The 21,652-nt window shown below is 43.0% G+C and overlaps 1 protein-coding gene across 1 annotated transcript; it reads left to right on the top strand.

The window, feature by feature from the left end:
- The first annotated feature begins 17,173 nt into the window (after positions 1-17,173).
- On the top strand, positions 17,174-18,886 carry LOC110838518 (uncharacterized). The gene is made up of 2 exons (XM_022081790.2): positions 17,174-17,719; positions 18,504-18,886. The coding sequence occupies exons 1-2, from the start codon at positions 17,418-17,420 to the stop codon at positions 18,589-18,591; spliced, it is 390 nt and encodes a 129-aa protein (XP_021937482.1). The 5' UTR covers positions 17,174-17,417; the 3' UTR covers positions 18,592-18,886.
- The last annotated feature ends 2,766 nt before the right edge of the window (positions 18,887-21,652 follow it).

The following is a 21,652-nucleotide window of genomic DNA, read 5'->3' as shown; positions in this document are numbered from 1 at the left end:
AAGGCAAATCAAGGCTTGACAAGGCAGGTTAGTGTTGGGCAGGGCGGGTTAGGGCAGGGCAAGGAGGGGTAGGTCCGAACAGGGTAGGGCAAGGCAAGGAAAGGCAAGGCAAGGTCAGGCAATACTAGGATAATCCCAGACAAAGCAAGCCAAGGCAAGCTCTGTGGGGCCCTCGGAGCAGACCCCGATCCACACGCCTGTCATTAGCCAGCGAGGAGATAATACCGGCGCGGTGCGAGAGGGTGGTGATGGCACGGATGAACGACCCCGTGAGAACGGCGAGCGGAATAATAGAACCTGGTATGGACCCTTTACCACGAGAAGGACTATACGTAGCCAGGGCGCTTGTCCGCATCCAGCGCAGCGTGCCTTTGAGAATTGTGAATGTCGGGGACGGCGACCAAGTGCTGGCGGAAGGCACAACCCTGGGCCTGTGTGAACCGGTCACGTGGGCGGGCCCGGCTGGCAATACAGAACCTCCGCCGCAGAATAGAGAGCTGTGCAAGCCACTGCAGGGCATGGTCGCCGATGCTATCCTGAACCTGAAGACAATGGAAGCCAGGGAGTTGAAGGCATTGGTCCTCGACTTTCAGGATGTCTTCGTGACAGAAAACAATTGTTATGGGCGGACGGACAGAGTGCTCCACCGCATCAGCACAGGCGATACTCGTCTGATCCGTCAGCCTCCTCGGAGACTTCCGTTAGCAAAACAAGAAGAGGTGGACGGTATGCTAAGGGACATGGGGGAACAAGGTGTGATCGAGGCATCAGACAGCCCGTGGTCGTCACCCGTCGTGCTTGTGCGAAAGAAGAACGGGGAACTACGGTTCTGCGTTGACTACAGGAAGCTGAATAACGTCACCAAGAAGGATTGCTTCCCACTGCCCAGGATCGACGACACCCTAGACACACTGGCAGGGGCCAAATGGTTCTCGACATTAGACCTAAAGAGTGGCTACTGGCAGGTGGCCCTGCATCCCGAGGATAAAGAGAAGACTGCATTCTCTACTGGACAGGGGCTGTGGCAATTCATGGTAATGCCATTCGGCCTTTGCAACGCTCCGGCAACGTTCGAGCGGCTGATGGAGTCCGTCCTGCGTGACCTGACACACAAATCCTGCTTGGTCTACCTGGATGATGTCATCGTCAATGGTCGGACATTCCGGGAGCACTTGGATAATCTGAGGGAAGTGCTCCAGAGGCTCAGGGAAGCCGGACTTAAACTGAACTCCGGAAAGTGTCGGGTGTTCCAGAAGGAAGCGAAATATCTAGGACATGTGGTTTCCCCCGGCGGGGTGACCACCGATCCCGAAAAGCTGAAGGCTGTGCGAGAGTGGCCGAGGCCAAAGGACAAGCACGAGCTAAGGAGCTTCATCGGCCTATGCACCTACTATCGGAGATTCATTGCCGGGTTTGCTGACATCGCCAAGCCACTGACTCAACTCACCGAGGAGAAAAGAACGTTCCACTGGTCCCCGTAGGCGAACGTCGCATTCGAGTCCTTAAAAGAGTCGCTGTGTGCATCGCCCATTTTAGGATATCCACGACCTGGCGAGAAGTTCCTGGTAGACACCGACGCAAGCAGTGTTGGGATCGGAGGCGTGTTATCCCAGGTACAAGATGGCCAGGAGCGAGTAATAGGCTACTATAACAAGACTCTATCCCGCCCCGAGAGGAATTACTGTGTCACCCGGAGGGAGCTGCTGGATGTGGTAAAAACCTTGGAACATTTCCACAAGTACCTGTATGGGCAAGAGTTCCACCTGCGTACGGATCACTCCTCCTTAACGTGGCTGCTGAGTTTCAAGAACCTGGAGGGACAGACTGCCCGTTGGGTCCAGCGACTACAAGAATATAACTTTACCTCTGAAAATCGACAGGGACGGAGGCATACCAACGCCGACGCTCTCTCTAGAAGGCCATGCTCGGAGGACTGTGGCCACTGCCAGAAGTTCGAGCAACGAGCGGGACGCGAAAAGGTGCGAGCCGTCGCCGTTACAGTCGCGGATGGTTGGGACCGGGTAACATTAAGAAAAGAGAAGCTGGAGGACCAAGATGTGGGGCAGATCTTTCAAGAGATGGAAAAGGACAACGACCGTAGCCCGGTCTAGAAGAGCTACTGGGCACAGTGGGACTCCCTAGCGATTAGGGACGGCGTGCAAGAACGACACTGGGAGTCGGCGGATGGTAAAGCGAAGACGGCTCAATTGGTCCTGCCACGAAATAAGATAAAGGAGGTTCTGGCCGAGGTTCATGGAGGGTCTTCCGGGTGACGCCTGGGAATTAACAAAACCCTGGATAAGGTCAGGCGGCGGTACTACTGGCTACATTCTAGGAGCGACGTGGAGCAATGGTGTCGGCAATGTGACACATGTGCCGCCAGCCGGGGCCCCAGGACCAGAAGTCGCGGCCTCATGCGTCAATACAACGTGGGCGCTCCATTTGAGAGGATCGCCTTGGACATCGCGGGACCCTTCCCGAGGAGCGACGCAGGAAACCGCTATCTCCTGATCGCAATGGATTATTTTACGAAATGGCCAGAGGTCTATGCCATACCCAATCAGGAGGCATCAACAGTGGCAGATGTACTCATAAGCAATTTCTTCTGCCGCTTCGGAGTTCCGAGGGAGCTGCACAGCGACCAGGGCCGGAACTTTGAATCCCGACTGCTCCAAGAAGTGTTGCAGCGTCTGGGGGTGGCCAAGACTCGCACCACCCCTCTGCACCCACAGTCGGACGGCATGGTAGAGGGGCACGGCCCGCCACCCCCACCCCGATCACGGAGGCCATCAGCTGAAGTGATCTTCCCCCCATGCCGCAGAGGCCTTCAGCCGAAACGGCCCCTCCCTCTCTGGGTTCAAACCCCGGAGATCCAACCAACCAAATTCCTTTGGACCTCCCATCAGCAGCAACGGATCCCAGTTTGAATGGTCGAGGCTCCCGCCACGACGTAACCCTGTTAGCGATAGCAAAATTTCCGTTTCTTATATTAAGACTGTTTACCATTTCCAGCAATGCGCCTTGTGCGCAGGAATGGTTTCACCTAGGTAGGGACGATGCTTGCGCTTGCGCAGGCCTCCGCCCTCAGTTAGCTTTTTGGTTGGTTGGTTGGCTTTGAGAGTTATCCCGTTAGCGTTAGCAAAATTTCCGTTCTTATATTAAGACCGTTTACCATTTCCAGCAATGCGTCTTGTGCGCAGGAATGGTTTCACCTAGGTAGGGACGAAGCTTGCGCTTGCGCAGGCCTCCGCCCTCATTAGCTTCTTTGGTTTGGCTTTGAAAGTAGTGTAGTAGGTGAGAGTGTGGAAGAAATACTGCGAAGAGAGCTAAAGTGTGAATCGCTTGTAGGAGAAGTGTGTTGTAGACGAAATTATTTTCTGCTGTAAAGACGTTTTAGTTGATTAAACTCATTATTGTTGGAAGACTTTGTGGTCTCTTACAATCCAACCAAGTTTACAACTGAGATTGGATTTGAGGTAGTAGACCTTGCAAGAAATCAAGGGATGACAATCAAGGTTGTATACCAACCCACGCTACAATATGTTTATAAATATTGTAAATAATTCCCGTCAACATTTTGTAAATCCATTTTTGACAGTTTTTGGATGAACTGAAATATACAGGTGGTTTAATGTTTTGAATTTTGCGTTGTGAACTGTGTCTAAAATGTTCTGCTTGTATTTATAAGTTTGTATGTAATTTTGAAAGGATAACTTTGTTTGAGGTTCATCATTCTTGATTAGCTCAAATAAATAGTGTTTTTAATATAAATCATGTATATGATAAAATGTCTTCAAACAACCATCAAAACTCAAGTATGTCTGTAGATAACATTGCATCGCACGTATTCACACACATCTTTATTTCTTCGATAATCCCCGACGAACTCTGTGATAGCTGCACGCCGATGTTTGTTGATACAGAATTGTGTGCTATTTAGACCTGAAAACACATAATATGACAACACACTAATCATCCTGTATCTTACATAATATTAATCGGACAAAAGTGCTACTTTAAAGCAATTGATATCTATCCTAAATATACATGTTTATAATAATTTGAAAAATTTCCCTTCAACATTTTGAACCACAACTTCAAACAGTTTTTGTCTACCTGTAGTGTACAGATGGTCTCATGTTTTGATTTTTGCGATCTGATATTTATGCCACTAAATTCCGTTTGTATTTTAACGTTTATATGTTATTTAAAAAGGAAAACATTGTTCGAGTATATCATGCTTTATTACCTCAAAAGAAACGTGATTTTAATATAAAATATGTATTAGATAAGACGTCATCCAAAAACCATCAAAACCCAGATATGTCTGTAAATATCATTGCATCGAATACAAACACATATCTTTGTAACTGAGATATTCTCTTACGTTTCATGTGGTCGCTGTTTAGCTGTGTTTGTTGATACAGAATAGTGAGTTATTCAGAGCTGAAAACGAGTAGATTGACAACACACTAATTTGCCTGTAACTTAAATAATAATAAACGGAAAAAAGTTTCTCATTAAATAAATGTATTTTGAAAGGATAACATTGTTCGAGGTACATCAAGCCTGATTAGCTCAAATGAATTATGTTTTTAATATAAAACATGTATATGATAAAACGTCTTCAAAGAACCATAAAAACTCAAGTATGTCTGTAGATAATTTTGCATCGTGGCAAGGCAAGGCATGGCAACGCAGGGCAGGGCAGTGCAAAGCAGGGTATAGCAGGTAATGTAGTACATTTTATGGCAGGGCAGCGGAGTGCACGCAGTTTCAGGGCAGTGCAGTGAATTCAGGGCGTTGCAGGGCTGGGCATGACTGGACAGGCGAGGCAGGGCAAGCCAAGACAAGGCTAGGGAAGGCAAGGAGCGGCTAGGCAAGGCTAGGCGTGGCTAGGCAAGGCAAGGCAAGGCAAGGCGTGGCTAGGCAAGGCAAGACATGGCTAGGCAAGGCAAGGAACGGCAAGGGAAGGTAAGGCAAGGCAACGCAAGGCGTGGCTAGGCAAGGCAAGGCAAGGCGTGGCTAGGCAAGACAAGGCGTGGCTAGGCGAAGCAAGGCGTGGCTAGGCAAGGCAAGGTGTGGCTAGGCAAGGCAAGGCAAGGCTAGGCAAGGCAAGGCGTGGCTAAGCAAGGCAGGGCAGCTCAGGGCAGGGCTGGGCAGGGCAGGGCAGGTAAGGGCCTGGTTGGGCAGGGCAGGGCAGGCTAAGACAAGGTTTGGCAGGGTAGTGGAGGTCAGGGCGGGGCAGGGCAAACAAGACAAAGAGAGGCAAGGCAAGGCAGGGCAGGGCAAGGAAGGTCAATGCAAGGCAAGGGTTAGGAATGGCAAGGCAAGGCAAGGCAGGGCAAGGCAAGGCAAGGCTTGTCTAGGCAAGGCAATGCAAGGCGTGGCTAGGCAAGGCAAGGCGTGGCTACGAAAGGAAAGGCGTGGATAGGCATGTTAATGCGTGGCTACGCCTTGTAGCTAGGCAAGGCAAGGCGTGGCTAGCCAAATACAGGCAAGGCAAAAGAAATAAGGACAAGGGAGGGCAGGGCGGGGCGGGACATGGCAGGGCATGCCGGGGCAGAGCGGGGCAAGGCGGGGCTGAGCAGGGCAGTGCAATGCACGACAGGGCATAGCAGGTAATGGAGAACAGTTTATGGCAGGGCAGCGGAGTTCAGGGAGGGGCAGGGCAATGCAGGGTGTTCAGGGCGTTGCAGGTCAGGGCGGGACAGACGGGGCAGGGAAGGCAAGACAAGGTAAGGCAAGGCTAGACTAGGCAAGGCAAGTCAATGCTGGACAAGGCAGGTTAGTGGAGAGAAGTGCGGGTTAGGGCAGGGCAAGGAGGGGCAGGTCGGTACAGGGTAGGGCAAGGCAAGGAAAGGCAAGGCAAGGCCAGGCAATACTAGGATAATCCCAGACAAAGCAAACCAAGGCAAGGCAATGAAAGGCAAGGCAAGGCAAGACAAGACAAGGCAGGGCAAGGCAGGGCAAGGCAAGGTAAGGCAAGGCAAGGCGTGGCTAGGCAAGTCAAGGCGTGGCTAGGCAAGGTTAAAGCGTTGAAAGGCAAGACAAGGCTTGGCTAGGCAAGGCAAGCAAGGCAACGCAAGGCAAGGCAAGGAAAGGCAAGGCAAGGCATGGCGTGGCTAGGCATAAAGATGTGTCTAGGGAAGGCAAGGCGTAGCTAGGCAAGGCAAATTGTGCAAAGCAATGTAAGGCGTAGCTAGGCAAGGCAAGGCGTGGCTAGGCAAGGCAAGGCGTGGCAAAGCAAGGTAAGGCGTAGCTAGGTAAGGAAAGGTGTGGCTAGGCAAGGCAAGGCAAGGAATGGCTGGGCAAGGCAAGTCTTGTTTAAGCAAGGCAAGTCGTGGCTAGGCAATGAAAGGCGTGGCTAAACAAGGCATTTCGTGGCTAGGCAAGGAAAGGTGTGGCTAGGCAAGGCAAGGCAAGGCGTGGATAGGCAGAGGCAAGGCATGGCAAAGCAAGGCAAGGCAAGGCAAGTCAAGGCAAGACAAGTTAAGGCAAGGCAAGGCAAGGAAAGGCAAGGAAAGGTAAGGCAGGGCAATGAAATAAATTCAAGGCAAGGCAAGGGTAAGGAATGGCAAGGCAAGGCAAGGCAACGTAAGGCAAGGCAAGACAAGGCCAGGCTAAGCAAAGTAAGACAAGGCAATGAAATGCAAGGCAAGGCAAAGCAGGGCAAGGCAACTCGTGGCTAGGCAAGGCAAGGCGTGGCTACGCAAAACAAGCTGTGGCTAGGCAAGGCAAGGCAATGCAAAGCAAGGCAGGGCAATGAAGGCAATTCAAGGCAAGGCAAGGGTAAGGAATGGCAAGGCAAGGCAAGGCCAGGCAAGGCTATGCAAGGCAACGTAAGGCAAGGCAAGACAAGGCCAGGCTAAGCAAGGTTAGGCAAGGCAATGAAATGCAAGGCATGGCAAGGCAACGCGTGGCTAGGAAAGGCAAGGCATGGCTTTGCAAGGCAAGGCGTTGCTATGCAAGGCAAGGCGTGGCTAGGCAAGGCAAGGCTTGGCTAGGAAAGGCAAGGCGTGGCTAGGCAAGGCAAAGCAAAGCAATTCAGGGCAAGGCAGGGCAAGGCAAGGTGTGGCTAGGCAAGGCAAGGCTTGGCTATTCAAGGCAAGGCGTGGCTAGGTAAGACAAGGCGTTGCTAGGCAAGGCAAGGCGTGGCTAGGTAAGGCAAGGCGTGGCTAGGCAAGGCAAGGCGTTGCTAGGCAAGGCAAAGCGTGGCTAGGCAAGGTAAGGCGAAGTTAGGCAAGGCAAGTCAAGGCAAGACATGGCTAGGCGTGGCTTGAATGGCAAGGCGTGGCTAGGCAAACCAAGGCGTGGCTAGGCAAGGTAAGACTTGGCTCGGCAAGGCAAGGCGTGTCTATTCAACGCAATGCGTGTCTAGGCAAGACAAGGCGTGGCTAGGAAAGACAAGCAAGGCAAGGCAAAACATATTAATGCTAGGCAAGGCGTGGCTAATCAAGGCAAGGCAAGAAATGATAAAACAAGGGAAGGCAAGGCAAATCAGGGCAGGGCAGGGCAGAACAATGCAGGGCTGGGCAGATCAGGGCAAGGCAGGGCAATTTAAGGCAAGGCAATGCTAAGCAAGGCAATGCGTGGCTAGGCAGTTATTTTGGAGGGCTGGGCGTTGTTGGGCAGGGCAAGGAGGGGCAGGTCGTTTCAGGGCGGGGCAGACGTGATAGGGCAAGGCAACGAAAGGCAAGTCAAGTTTAGGCAAGGCAAGGAAAGGCATGGCAATGAAAGGCAATCCTAGACAAGGCAAGTCAATGAAAGGCAAGGCAACGCAGGGCAAGGCAGGGCAAGGCGTGGCTAAGCAAGGTTAAAGCGTGGATAGGCAAGACAAGGCGTGGGTAGACATCGCAAGGCAAGGCAAGGCGTGGCTAGGCAAGGCAAGTCGTGGCAAAGCAAGGTAAGACGTAGCTAGGCAAGGCAAGGCGTGGTTAGGCAAGGCAAGGCAAAGCAAGGCTGGGCAAGGCAAGGCGTGGCTAAGCAAGGCAAGGCTTGGCTATTCAAGGCAAGGCGTGGCTAGGCAAGGCAAGGCGTTGCTAGGCAAGGCAAGACGTTGCTAGGCAAGGCAAGGCGTGGCTAGGTAAGGCAAGGCATGGCTAGGCAAGACAAGGCGCTGCTAGGTAAGGCAAGGCGTGGCTAGGCAAGGCAAAGCGTGGCTGGGCAAGGCAAGGCGTAGCTAGGCAAGGTAAGGCAAGGCAAGTCAAGGCAAGGCAAGTCAAGGCAAGGCAAGGTAAGGCAAGGCAAGGCAAAACATGGCTAGGCGTGGCTTGAAAGGCAAGGCGTGGCTAGGCAAACCAAGGCGTGGCTAGGCAAGGTAAGACTTGGCTCGGCAAGGCAAGGCGTGTCTATTCAAGGCAAGGCGTGGCTAGGCAAGGCAAGGCTAGGAAAGGCATGGCAGTGCAGGCCCGGGCAGGGCTGGGCAGGGCAGGGCAGGGCTGGGTAGAGCAGGGCAGAACAATGCAGGGCTGGGCAGATCAGGGCAAGGCAGGGCAAGGTAAGGCAAGGCAAAGCAAGGCTAAGCAAGGCAAGACGTGGCTAGGCAAGGCTAGGCAAGGCGTGGCTAGGCAAAGCAATGCGTGGCTAGGCAAGTCAAGGCGTGGCTAGCAAAGGCTACCAAGGCAAGGCAAAACATATTAATGCTAGGCACGGCATGGCATGGTTCAGGCGGGGCAGGGCAATGCATGGCAGGGCATAGCAGGTCATGGAAAACAGGGCAGGGAAAGTCAGGGCAAGGCACGGCAAGGCAAGGAAAGGCAGGCAGTGGAGTGCTGGGCTGTGAAGGGCGGGGCAGGGCAGGGCGTTCAGGGCGTTGCAGAGCAGGGCAGAGCGGGACAGCCGAGTCAGGTCAAGGCGAGACATGGTAAGGCAAGGCAAGGCTAGGCAAGGCAAGACAGGGCAAGGCAGGCAAGGAAAGGAAAGGCAAGTCAAGCCGTTTCTAGGCAAGGTAAGGCGTGGCTCGGCAAGGCTGAATACGAGTAGAATGACAACACAGTAATCTGCTTGTAACTTACATAATATTAATGGAACTAAAGTGCTGGGTTAAAGCAATTAATAATTATCCTAAATTAACATGTTGATAATAATTGGGAATATCTCCCTTCAATTTTATGAACCACAACTTCTAACAATTTGTGTATTACCTGTAATGTACTGATGGTCTAATGTTTTGATTTTTGCGATCAGAAATTTGTGCCACTAAATTGTGTTGCTATTTTAACGTTTATATGATATTTTAATAGGGAATACATTTTTCGAGGTATATAATGCTTTATTACCTCAAAAGAAATGTGATTTTAATATAAAATATGTATATCATAAGACCGCATCAAACAACCATCAAAACTCAAGTCTGTCTGTAGATATAATTACATCGTATATATTCACACACATCTTTATTTCTGCGATAATCCCCGACGAACTCTGTGGTCGCTGCACGCCGATGTTCGTTGATACAGAATTCTGTGGTATTCATATCTGAAATCTTATAATATGACAACACACTTTTCTGCCTGTAACTTACATAATATTAATCGGACAAAAGTGCTACTTTAAAGCAATTAATATGTATCCTAAATATACATGTATATAATAATTTGAAATATTCCCTTCAACTTTCTGAACCACAACTTCTAACAGTTTTTGTACTACCTGTTTTGTACGGATCGTCTAATGTGTTCATTTGTGGGTTTTGATCTTTAAGCCACTAAATTCTTTTTGTATGTTAACGTTTATATGTATTTTTAAAAAGATAACATTGTTCGAGGTATATCATGTTTTATTACCTCAAAAGAAAAGTGATTTTAATATAAAATATGTATATGATAAGACGTTATCAAAAAACCATCAAAACTCAAATTTGTCTGTAAATATCATTGCATCGTATATAAACACACATATCTTTGTAACTGAGATATTCTTAAACGTTTCATTTGGTCGCTCTTCGGCGGTGTGCGTTGATACAGAATTGTCAGTTTTTCAGAGCTGAAAACGAGTAGAATGACAATACACTAATTTGCCTGTAACTTAAATAATATTAAACGGAAAAAAGTTTTACATTAAATCAATGTATATCTAAGCCTAATGTATATGTTTATAAAAATTGGAAACATTTCCTGTCAACATTATGAAGCTCCATTTCAGAGTTTTTTTGGACGTTCTTAAATATACGGGTGGACAAATGTTAGAATTTTCCGTTGTGAGCTGTGTCCACAAAATACTGATTGTATTTTTACGTTTGTATGTGATTTTGAAAGAATCACATTGTTCAAGGTACGTCATGCTTGATTACCTCAATTGAATTACATAATATTAATCGGACAAAAGTGCTACTTTAAAGCAATTAATATCTATCCTAAATATACATGTTTATAATAATTTGAAATATTTCCTTTCAACTTTATGAACCTCAAATTCTAACAGTTTTTATACTAACTGTAATGAATGGATCGTCTAATGTTTTGATTTTTGCGATCTGATATTTATGCCACTAAATTCTGTTTGTATTTTAACTTTAATATGTTATTTTAAAAGGATAACATTGTTCGATGTATATCATAATTTATTATCACAAAAGAAATGAGATTTAAATATAAAATATATATATATATGACAAGACGTCATCAAAAACCATTAAAACTCAAATTTGTCTGTAAATTTCATTGCTTCGTATATAATAACACATCTTTGCAACTGAGATATTTTCAAACGTAACATGTGATCACTGTTCGGCGATGTTTTATGATACAGAATTGTGAGTTATTCAGAGCTGAAAACGAGCAGAATAACAACACACTAATTTGCATGTTTACAAAAATTGTAAACAATTCTCGTCAACATTTAGAAAATCCATTTTTGACAGTTTTTTGTCGAACTGAAATATACGGGTGGACTAATGTTTTGAATTTTGCGTTGTGAGCTGTGTCCACAAAGTACTGTTTGTATTAATACGTTTGTATGTAATTTTGAAACGATTACATTGTTCGAGGTACATCATGCTTGATTAGCTCAAATGAATTGTGTTTTTAATATATAATATGTATTTGATAAGATGTCTTCAAACAACCGTCAACACTCAAATCTGTCTGTAGATAACATTGCATCGTATATATTCACACACATCTTTATTTCTGCGATAATCCCCGACGAACTCTGTAGTCACTGCACGGCGATGTTCGTTGATTCAGAATTGAGTATTTGGTTCTGCGTATTTCATGTTGGAGTGCATTTCAAAGGTATTCAATTAATATTAGCTGCCTCTTTAAATTAGAAAATTAAAACATCAGTTACGTCATCTGCATGTACAGACTTTGAAGAAAGATCTTTCATCTGTTTCCTTCAAATTTGACATCACATCGATAAAAATTATAAGTTCAATTAATTTTAGTTATCACTTTAAATTAAAATCATTTTGGTGTTAAAATTTGTCTAATGGACTAGTATCATGAAGCCGAGCACGTATTGCTGTTAGTTCAGTGTTTTTGTAGTTTCATATTTACGTACTGTTTATTAACACGTATGCTACAAGATGTCTCTTAATTAAGCTGCCGATATTTTGTGGTCGTAGTAGACCATTATTTTTTTATTAATTTATAGACGCATTGTAATAGCTCAGAGTAGCAAACGAACGTCGAATCCATTGATAAATTCTTGTAGGCAAATAATTGTTTCTTTTGGAAGCACGTGACTGGCTTTAGATTATATTGTTAATTAACAAATGCCACCTGATGTTGCCAGAGTATATACCCAAATTAGAGAAAAGTTTTGTGGTAATATATAAATACCGCATTCAACCGGCGGCTGAATAAAGCACGTTGTTTGGTGGACAAAAATAAATTGTGTATGAAAATGTTTCCCTTTAAGAATGTCTGGTATACATTAATTTACCCACACGTCATTTTTCTATGCAAACGTGAAGTATTGTATAGATATAAAAGAAATCGATTCGGTAATTTGTTTGGTGGTCATTCTGTTGGGGTTCATATTAGCGCTTTGAAGCCTGTGCCTAGCTGCTGGTCTAATGGACCGCAGCGAGAGAGAGGGGGGCTGCAAGAATGACAAAACGCCGAAATATAGCCGCCACATATGAAATAAAGGTAAGGGGTCGGGACATGAGGCTGACTTGCTGAGACGACGTGACCCTATTAGGGGACCCGTTTTTTTCCTGTGATTTATGGTGAGAAGTAAATTTGTTTATTGGTGTTTGCAGTTGATCCAATGTAATGTCTGTAATTCCACATTCACTTTGGCGCCATAGACACATGCACGTCTTTGTCAGCTGCCCTTAGTCTTGTAAATAAAACTGTAATAATTCGGTCCAATATCAAATTTCGCGATGTGTTCAGCCTTTACAAGTGTAAAGACGGACGGAGAATTTTAATATGCTTTCTGCAGAGATGCGAACTCACCAAATGTTCACTCAGAGGTAAGTCACAGTACTTTGTAGATTGGATCTCGATTTTAGTTCACCTTGAACAGTGAAAGAGACGCAGTTCTCAGAAAATGGGAGGTCGGGGTCTTGGTTTTCCTTCTTTCACAGTTTTATACCGCACAGTATAATTCAGAGACCTTGAACTGTGGTATACTGACTGCAGTTGTCTGTGATTTAAAGTGGGGTTAAGTGATGTTACAGATTCCTGAAGCTAATTTTCATTATGCCCTTTTTTTTAATAAAATCATACCAAGGAACGTTTTGTTTGTGAAAAATTAATTAGGAAGGTAATCTGTGCAATAACTGTTGTAATCTGAATGAGATGAATGACAGTAATAAGAGCCAGTGAACTCTTGTGAAATTCACACTAAGTTTGCAGACCAAAAACTTGTACAAGGAAGAGTGCAAATAATACAAGAAACTACAGAATGAAATCAAATCCCTTTGCTTTGCCAAAACCAGTTTTCTGTAAACGAGAGGAAATAAGTTATTTTCAAAAGAACTGCCAGTTATGTACTTCTGTAGTACTGTTGGAGGTCCGCAGTGGCCGCGCGGTCTGAGGTGTGGGCCTTGTGCCGCTTGGTCGCTAGGACCGTGGGTTGGAATCCCATTCAAGCCAGGATGTCTGTCCGCCTTTTTCTATGTCGTGCTGTCCTGTGTACAGGCAGAGGCCTTGCGACGGGCCGATCCCTCGTCCAAGGAGTACTACCACATGTCCATAGATCAAGACAACCAAAAGTAGTTCCCAGTACCCTATAGTACTGTTAGTGTAATTAAGCAAGTCCTAGCAGAAAGGAATTATAAGTTAATTAATTTGTGTATTAGTAAATTTACTTCCCACGATTCTGGAGTTCACAGGTACGGAGAACGCAGCCACAGTTAGCCGCAGACCATCTACCGCTACCGAACCATCCGATCAATAGCTAAATTCATAGTTCTACTCTGTGAATAACAGTATCGTTTGAAATAACTTTTGTAAAACACCTTATTTATTTCTAATTCCAGTTTTAACCATTTGGTTAAATAAATTGATTTCCCAGATGCCACTGATGATGATCTCTTGAGGTCGAAATGTTCATTGCAATAGTGTCTTTTTCATAGTGTTAATAGTTGTTTGTAACTTATTAGAATATCACTACCCAATTCAATTGAGTTCTGTTATTATTCTGTTAAATTTTACGTTGTGAATATTGTATTGCTGTGAGTGTTTAAAATTTATGTGTTCCTCACAAAACACATTAGCAGGCCACAAACTGCGAATCCCAGGACTTTGATATAATTCAAAGCTGCTTTAATCAAAATTAGAGTAAGAAGTGAAATATAACTTACATGAAACCAATATCGATATGTTCATGTCCCGTTGTTTCCATTGTTTATTCACATAGTATAAGGTTAATTCTGTTATCCGATGGGAAACTTGTAATCATATTTTTGGCATTTACTTCGAGCCAGAGTCCATTGCATTGAACGTAGATAATCCTCACTCATTATCTCAGAACAAGGAACATCAGCCATGAAGAAGGCAGCAGATCTGGGGCAATTTGGTGTTGCGGAGTTGATTCACATGGGTAATAATACTAATCCTTCTCTTTTTTACGTTTTTTTTTTAATGTACAGCCAGCAGACATGCTACTGAACAATAACACTGTATCACTTGTCTTGTATTCAGACTTCTCACGCATTTGACATTGTCATTCCTCTGTGATTGATTAGATTGTGATGTGTTGATGTGTGGCAAGGTCTAATCAAACAGTGAAATGATCCATTGTCATTTAAGATGCCACCAATTTAGTCTAAAATACATTCACATGTCAGAGATTGGACTTTGTTAAAAAATTTTATGAATTTAAGATGAGAAAAGCAGAAGGGAAAATTAATTAATTGACTGTAAAATTCTATAATTAATTACAGGAAATACAAACAAGTGTCCTAGCAATGGAGATATGCAGAAGGTTCCTTAGAAGGATTATAAAATGAGCAGAACATAAGGACGAAAGGAATATCATTTGGACACATATAAATAAGCATATTGTCCCAAAGATATAGATAAACAACAAAAATCTAGATACAAAAAGTAAGCAAATCTGCACGTGTAATGGAAGTGGCCAATTCATGCAAATTAACTTTTATCACCTGCATGCCTCGCTGTTGGTCTATTACATCTGGCCTTGCTTTACGCTAGCAAACCTCTGAAGTTATCATGTATATAAAAGCATTTAATAGCAATTATGATAGTGCAGTTTTATTGGCTTCCCTGTACAACATTCCTTTATGATTGCCAGCTCCATGTAATTACCAGTATTCACCGAATAACGGTTATTAAAGTGAAGCTCTCCAGCAGTGTATCATGGAGGCAGTTGGGCGTAAGGGAGGCAAATCAGTTGATGTGTATTTCTGTATTTTCCATAAAGGTTAACCATCTAAATCACCCTTAAATTACTTATGGGTTTGTATGGTCGCATGTGTAGCAATATAAGTTATCCCAAATATATACACTAAATGTACACCCTAAGTCTTTTGATTTCGGAGATTTGATGAGCCATCTTGCATTTATGCTGATTAGATCACTGTTTGCCTAGAAGCAAAATTATCACGGCTGAAATGTAAAAAGTTGCAAACCTACAACCACTAAAAGAAAGTCAGTACAGGAGACAACGCAGAAAATTGTAAAGTGTCTCCTCTGGACAGTGCATGAATAGTCCGAAAATAAATCAGAATAGTACGTAGGTCTATTTTGTGAATCATCAGGTGCGGGCAGTGTTTTCTAGTGCCAAATGAGATATGGCAGCCTGATTTTTTCCATTTTGCATTGTTTCTTATAGTCCACTTCATAAACACAGTGTAAGATTTAAATTATTATGAGATTTATTTTTAATTGTACTGTCATTTATTGTAATTTTGGTTCTAAGAAGTGGGCCAGCATTTCTTAAAAATAACTAAGGAACCTGCCCACTATTAACGTGACAAAATAGTTCTAACAGTTCTCTTTATTTTAAAACTTACATTCACAATAGATTGTTTTGTACACCTTGTAAGAGGATACGAGAAGAAGAAGAAAAAGACGAAGAAGCATAGAAATGAAAATTAAGAAAGTTATAATGAGAGTCGAGGTTTAGCTGCAGCTTCAGCCATATCAGTAAACTTGGTTCATACATATAATGGCATGTATTAAGAAAACGTGACCAATGTGAACTTCAGATAATGATAATGGTTATACAGTGTGTTATTAGCAACTTGAAGTACAATGTTTAATAGAAGCAAGATATTATACTTTCCGGATTCGACACATGTCCATAAACGGGATCATATCACACAGACTAATTATCCGATTCGAGTGAACAAAGTGATGTATTGAAGAGGAGTGTATATGTTACAACTCCAAGTGTTCATCTCAAAAACTCAAAGAGATAAGAGGCTGTGAATTTGAAAAAGTTTGAAAATTTCCCGATTTTCTTGAAATGTTGCGATATATGAGGGCAAAGTACAACCAGAATTACTAACATCAGGCACGAATGCGTTGAGCACAAAATTCCAAAGAAAATCACACCGAAAACGTCAGGCCCGGACCCAACACCAAAGCGCAGTACCGCCGCAGTATAGGCAACGTAAGCGCGCTCGGACAACTCAGGCGGCATCTGACGAGCATGGGTCAAGTATTGATGAGAACTGAGTTGTTAATCAGACGGAGACTGCAATGGAGGTAAACCCAGACCCTTCGGAACAACTTGGCAAACCCAATATGGCGACGGGGCCCACAAATTGGACTTGAAACGGGTCTGACAACTACTTTAAAAAAACATTCTTAGGCAACGACTTTGGACATAAATGTGAAATTTGTTTGATTTCAATATACAACACACAATTTACGTTTTTATAGCAAAGATATAATTTTATCAGCTTGTTTTCAGAGACAAATAATTTCATTATAAACACAGCAGTAAAAGCGTTTTAGTGCAAAAGAATGTGCTTGCTTATATGTGATTTTCATAATTGGTTTCACACAATATTTCTTTCGAGTCACATTCTCTGGAAGAAATCCACCAGTAAAGCACAATCACAGTAAGTGACAACATCAAAGCTAAATGAGTTTCTAAATAGTTTGTATCATTGCAAATAATAAAGATTAGGAAGAGCTTTTTTGAAGTAAATACGTCTATATTTTAGTGTCAGTGTTATTCGGCAAAAATGTGTTACCTAAAAGTGTTACGAAATAGTGTTACAAAAAAGTGTTCCGTTAAAAGGAACCGAAAAAGTGTAACTTCAATGTTATGTTACTTAGGAAACCTCATCTGTTTACTCGGCAATGTTGTCATCTAACACAGACCCATTTTAAGCGTGGATAATTGAAGTTAAATAAGCAATGTCTTAATCAAATTTATCTCAATTATAAAGCACTTCTGAAGGAAATATTTAGAATCATGCCAATATATAAACTTCCTCTCCGTATTGACATATTTACGTCAAATTCTACGGAACCGTTGTTCCACTATCACTTTTAGAGGTTAAATTAAAAATTAGTTCATACAATGAGAAGTACAGCGGTGACAATTTTAAACTGACAACATTCAACTAAATTTCTTACGCACTTATGTGTTGCGCCAGTAACAATCAAAATCATATCAAAACTATAAAAACCGTCCAAACAGATATCATCACAGAAATACACAACTGTATTGGTTGAAACCATGGTAACTGTCAACTGGAAGTCTGTTTATATGCATATAGAAATTGTAAAATAGCGACATTGCTACTTCAGAGGGTAACAAACCTTTGCGAGTGAACTTTACGCGTGTGTAGTGATCAGTGAGAGCAGAAAAACAGCAAGAGACCAGGGTGAACAGAAAAATCGACGTGTCGGGGAAACTACACATTCTTTGAAGTTCTTCAGGCTAACGACATATAAAATGTACACGCCAACACTGGTGGCGCTCCTGCGAACTTTTCTGTATATTATGATCATAAAACTGGAACTGTTGACATTCGAATGAACGTAGCTTCTCAAGAACAGACGGATACACTTTTGAAAGATACTTGTGATCACAAGCCGATTACTGGGCTGTGTAAATGTGAGTACTTGCCGCGGACAGGAAGTAGTGTTGTGGATGAACCTAGTAGTTACTGGCAATTTGTGCCTCTTGACATCAGCACACACCATCGGAATGGTTCTAAAGATTCGACACACGGGTCCGAGGACATGCCTCCGCATGTCAGGAAAAATTATTTTCTTAAGCAACACCATGAGTCACGAGAAGTCATGGTTGAGGGTGGAGATAACGTCACACCGATGTAAGTTCGTTTTGCGATCGAGTTCAAGGCACATCACTGACAAAATAAGAGATCAGCTGATGTGGTCAACTAACCTCCCTATAAACTGATTAACTTTTTTGAGGGATTCAGTCTCTGATTAGGCAACGTAAGACCGGGTCAGCATAATCTAAACTTTTACAGACTAACAGAAGGACTTAGGTTACTGAAATGGTTAAAAAACTAATTTATGACGCAACAGAATTTCAATCAACACTCCTTTAAACCCGTCTTTGAGGCTAGTTTTATTCCTCTTAGGAACATAGGGCTGAGATAACAAATCAAAGCACCCGATAAAGTTAAAGGAAAACAGACTCCCGATTATTCATGTTGGTTGGTGAATATATGTTCCCAGATAATCGAAATCCTGGATAATCTCTAAAATTGAATAGAAAAACTAAAATCTAACAAATATTTAAGTTTATTTACAGACATAAAATGTCTATATAGTTAAAGATTTACTAGCAAAACTTTAAAATTTAATTCTGTATATACCAACAATTTTTAAAGGATCAGAATGGATAGCAATAACTTCCTTTTGTCATAAACGTTATGGCTACAACTGAATTATACCTCAAATTATGTAAGTGTTACACTTTTTTTGGTCGAACTCCATAGGCAGACCGTATTATGTGCTGGCCTTGTCTGTGCAGTTAATTCAACTCAGGAACAACTGGAGGAATTTGAATGATACTTGATGTGGAGTTTGGGGTTCGTTTTCGCTTTATACGGAAACTCACAATTATACGTTTAAATTTCTTACCAGCGGTGATAAGATGGCGGATGAGAAAATCGTAGGATGGGCTCAGGAGCGGCTGCAGCGGGAATTTGTTTGTTGCAATGTCGACAACTGATTACTGTTATGGTAGTTACTACGAAAACAATGCTAAATAAAGACGTAAGATGTCCGTGTTTGTTAATACTGCATTTTATTTGGAAATGCTTAAGTTAGAACAGGTCACGACACGTTAGATTTGGCTGTGTTAATACGTGTTAGGTTAGGTTTCTCTAGATTCAGTTAGGGACATAAGTTAGGATAGATGTTTGAATACGAATTTTAAATGTTTAAAAACCGAATGTGAAAATTATAAAATATTAAATTCAAGAGTTATAAAAATCAAAATTATTTTTTAACATTATAAATTTATAGGGCTTACAACATTAAAAAAAATACAATATTGAATTAATTTTAAGTTTATTTCATAGGACAAGGCTAATGTAATACCTCCAAATGCACGTTGCAAAGAACTTCTTGCATTAATTTACTTACTTTGTTAAACGATATAAATTTTACAGCGATGTTTCTAAATTTACTTTTAATATTCGTTTAAAGCTATTCTCTACCAGGTACATCTGCTTTCCGAAGATTTGAATTATTCTGTAAATTTGTCAATAAATGTATCTGTAACCCGTGTTTAGATGGGTTTTAAAAAAATACACGGGCATTTATTCTTTCTGACAATGGCCAGACGCTGGGAGAATACATAAATTCCTACATAGCTTCAGTCCAATACCATTCGGAATGGCAGCCGAGATCTACTCTTAGCAGTCTTATTTGCAATAGCGCTCTCGTGGACATCGTTGGGGATAAGTGCAGCTCAGCGGGTTGTAAACCCCGCGGCTGATATACCAGACACGCGACCTCAAGAGCGTCGTAACCTAGTAATCCCACAGATAGAAGTTGCTGCCGCATCTGACGTAAGGCGTGTGGACGAATAATCTCAACCCATCACGTTGGAAATTCATGTAGACAGACAACAAACAAACGAAATTAATGACAGTGGGAACTCAGACGGGCATCTTAATTTAAGCAGAAGAAATTCAGAAATTATGCAACAAAAACTTCTTGAATGCGGTTCATCTCTATTTGGAGATACGTATGACAACGACTTGATGGAAAATCCGATCAGTAATATAATTGAATTAGGACAGACTTCTCAGGTCCGCGATTGGCCCGCCTTTAAATAACGAGAAGATAGCGGTAAAAAAATGTTAATACCCGACTGGGTCTAGACAACGCCGGGGGATTTGTATGTAGAGTGTGAGAATTAATAGCCGCTGCTGAAGTCGTGCGGAACTAGCAGAAAATATATAGGTGATCTTGTGACAGGTCGACGATGAAACCTGATTACTCGGTTGTGGCAAATTCTCAAGACGATATAATATGTATCCTCATAGAGGTGAATACGAGGATGACTGCCTTCTGGATTTTAGATGCTTGTAGTCTAGTAAAAGTTTACAAAAGTTTCAGATGGAGGAAACAGTCTGACCTTAAACGACAAAAGTGATAGTGGAACCACAATTCCGGAGGATTAGACGTAAATACGTCTACAAGAAAAGCAAGTGTATATATATATATATATATATATTGGTTTTATTCTAATTATTTACTTTATACATATTTAACATTTGAGCAAAGTTTGATTAAGACTTTGCTTATTTAAACTGAATTAGTTACACTTAATATGGTAGATGAATGTAATGTAATGGAATATAATATAAGGTAACGTAAAGTAAGGTAGGATAATGTAAGGTAATGTAATGTAAGGTAACGTAAGGTAAGGTACGGTAAGGTAACGCAAGGTAAGGTAAGGTAAGGAATGTAAAGTAAAATAAGGTACTGTAAAGTAAGGTAAGGTAAGGTATTGTAAGGAATTGTAATGTAATGTAAGCTAAGGTAATGTAAGGTAAGGTAAAGTAAGATAATGTAAGGTAAGGTAATGTAATGTAATGTAAGGTAATGTAATGTAACGTAAGGTAAGGAAAGGTATATTATCTTACTTTAACTTACCTTACCTTACCTTACCTAAAATTACCTTACATTACCTCAGTAGTAAAAGTTTACAAAAGTTTCAGAAATACTTGCTGACTCCATGTGTAAGCCGTTGATGGAGGAAACAGTCTGTCAAAGGTAAGACCTTAAATGACAAAAGTGATAGTGGAACCACGGTTCCGGAGAATTAGACGTAAAACGTCTACAAGGAAAGGAAGTGTATTTATTGGCTTTATTCTAAATATTTACTTTATACATGTTTTACGTTTGAGTAAAGTTTGATTAAGACTTTACTTATTTAAACTGAATTAGTTACGCTTAATATGGTAGATGAATGTAATGTAATGAAATATAAGATAAGGTAATGTAAGGTAATATAATGTAAGGCAATGTAATGTAAGGTAAGGTATTGTAAGGTATTGTATTGTAATGTAAGGTAACTTAAGGAAAAGTATATTAACATACCTACCATTATCTTACGTTACTTTACCTCACTTTACATTATATTACATGGGGTCGGTATACAACCTTGGATTGTCAACCCTGATTTATTCACGTCAAATTAAATCACTTACAGTGGTCTGCACATACAGTCATCTCTCTACAATAACACACTCGAGTCTCTCTCTACAACAACACACACATTCTCTCGCACTGTCCATCGAGTCTATCTGGTCCCCGAGCTCCGCTCTTCACACTCTTCTCTTACACGTCGGCCCGTAGCACCCCACTGGACACACGCTGGCTCCTCAGCCGCCCCGGTCCACGTACCCGGTGCTCGCTCACGTAGCCGACCCGTCCTTACTCGGCGTCGGCCCGTAGCACCCCACTGGACTCTCGCTGGCTCCTCAGCCGCCCCGGTCCACGTACCCGGTGCTCGCTCACGTAGCCGACCCGTCCTTCCTCGTCGTCGGCCCGTAGCACCCCACTGGACTCTCGCTGGCTCCTCAGCCGCCCCCGTCCACGTACCCGGTGCTCGCTCACGTAGCCGACCCGTCCTTACTCGGCGTCGGCCCGTAGCACCCCACTGGACTCTCGCTGGCTCCTCAGCCGCCCCGGTCCACGTACCCGGTGCTCGCTCACGTAGCCGACCTGTCCATACTCGTCGTCGGCCCGTAGCACCCCACTGGACTCTCGCTGGC

This window comes from Zootermopsis nevadensis, unplaced genomic scaffold (assembly GCF_977971745.1).
Source record: "Zootermopsis nevadensis isolate Lab colony 2312 unplaced genomic scaffold, Znev_1.0 Znev_ptg000006l, whole genome shotgun sequence".
Classification (NCBI taxonomy): Eukaryota; Metazoa; Arthropoda; class Insecta; order Blattodea; family Termopsidae; genus Zootermopsis; species Zootermopsis nevadensis.
Note: the sequence above shows the minus strand (reverse complement) of the source record. Positions and strands in the feature narration are given on the sequence as shown.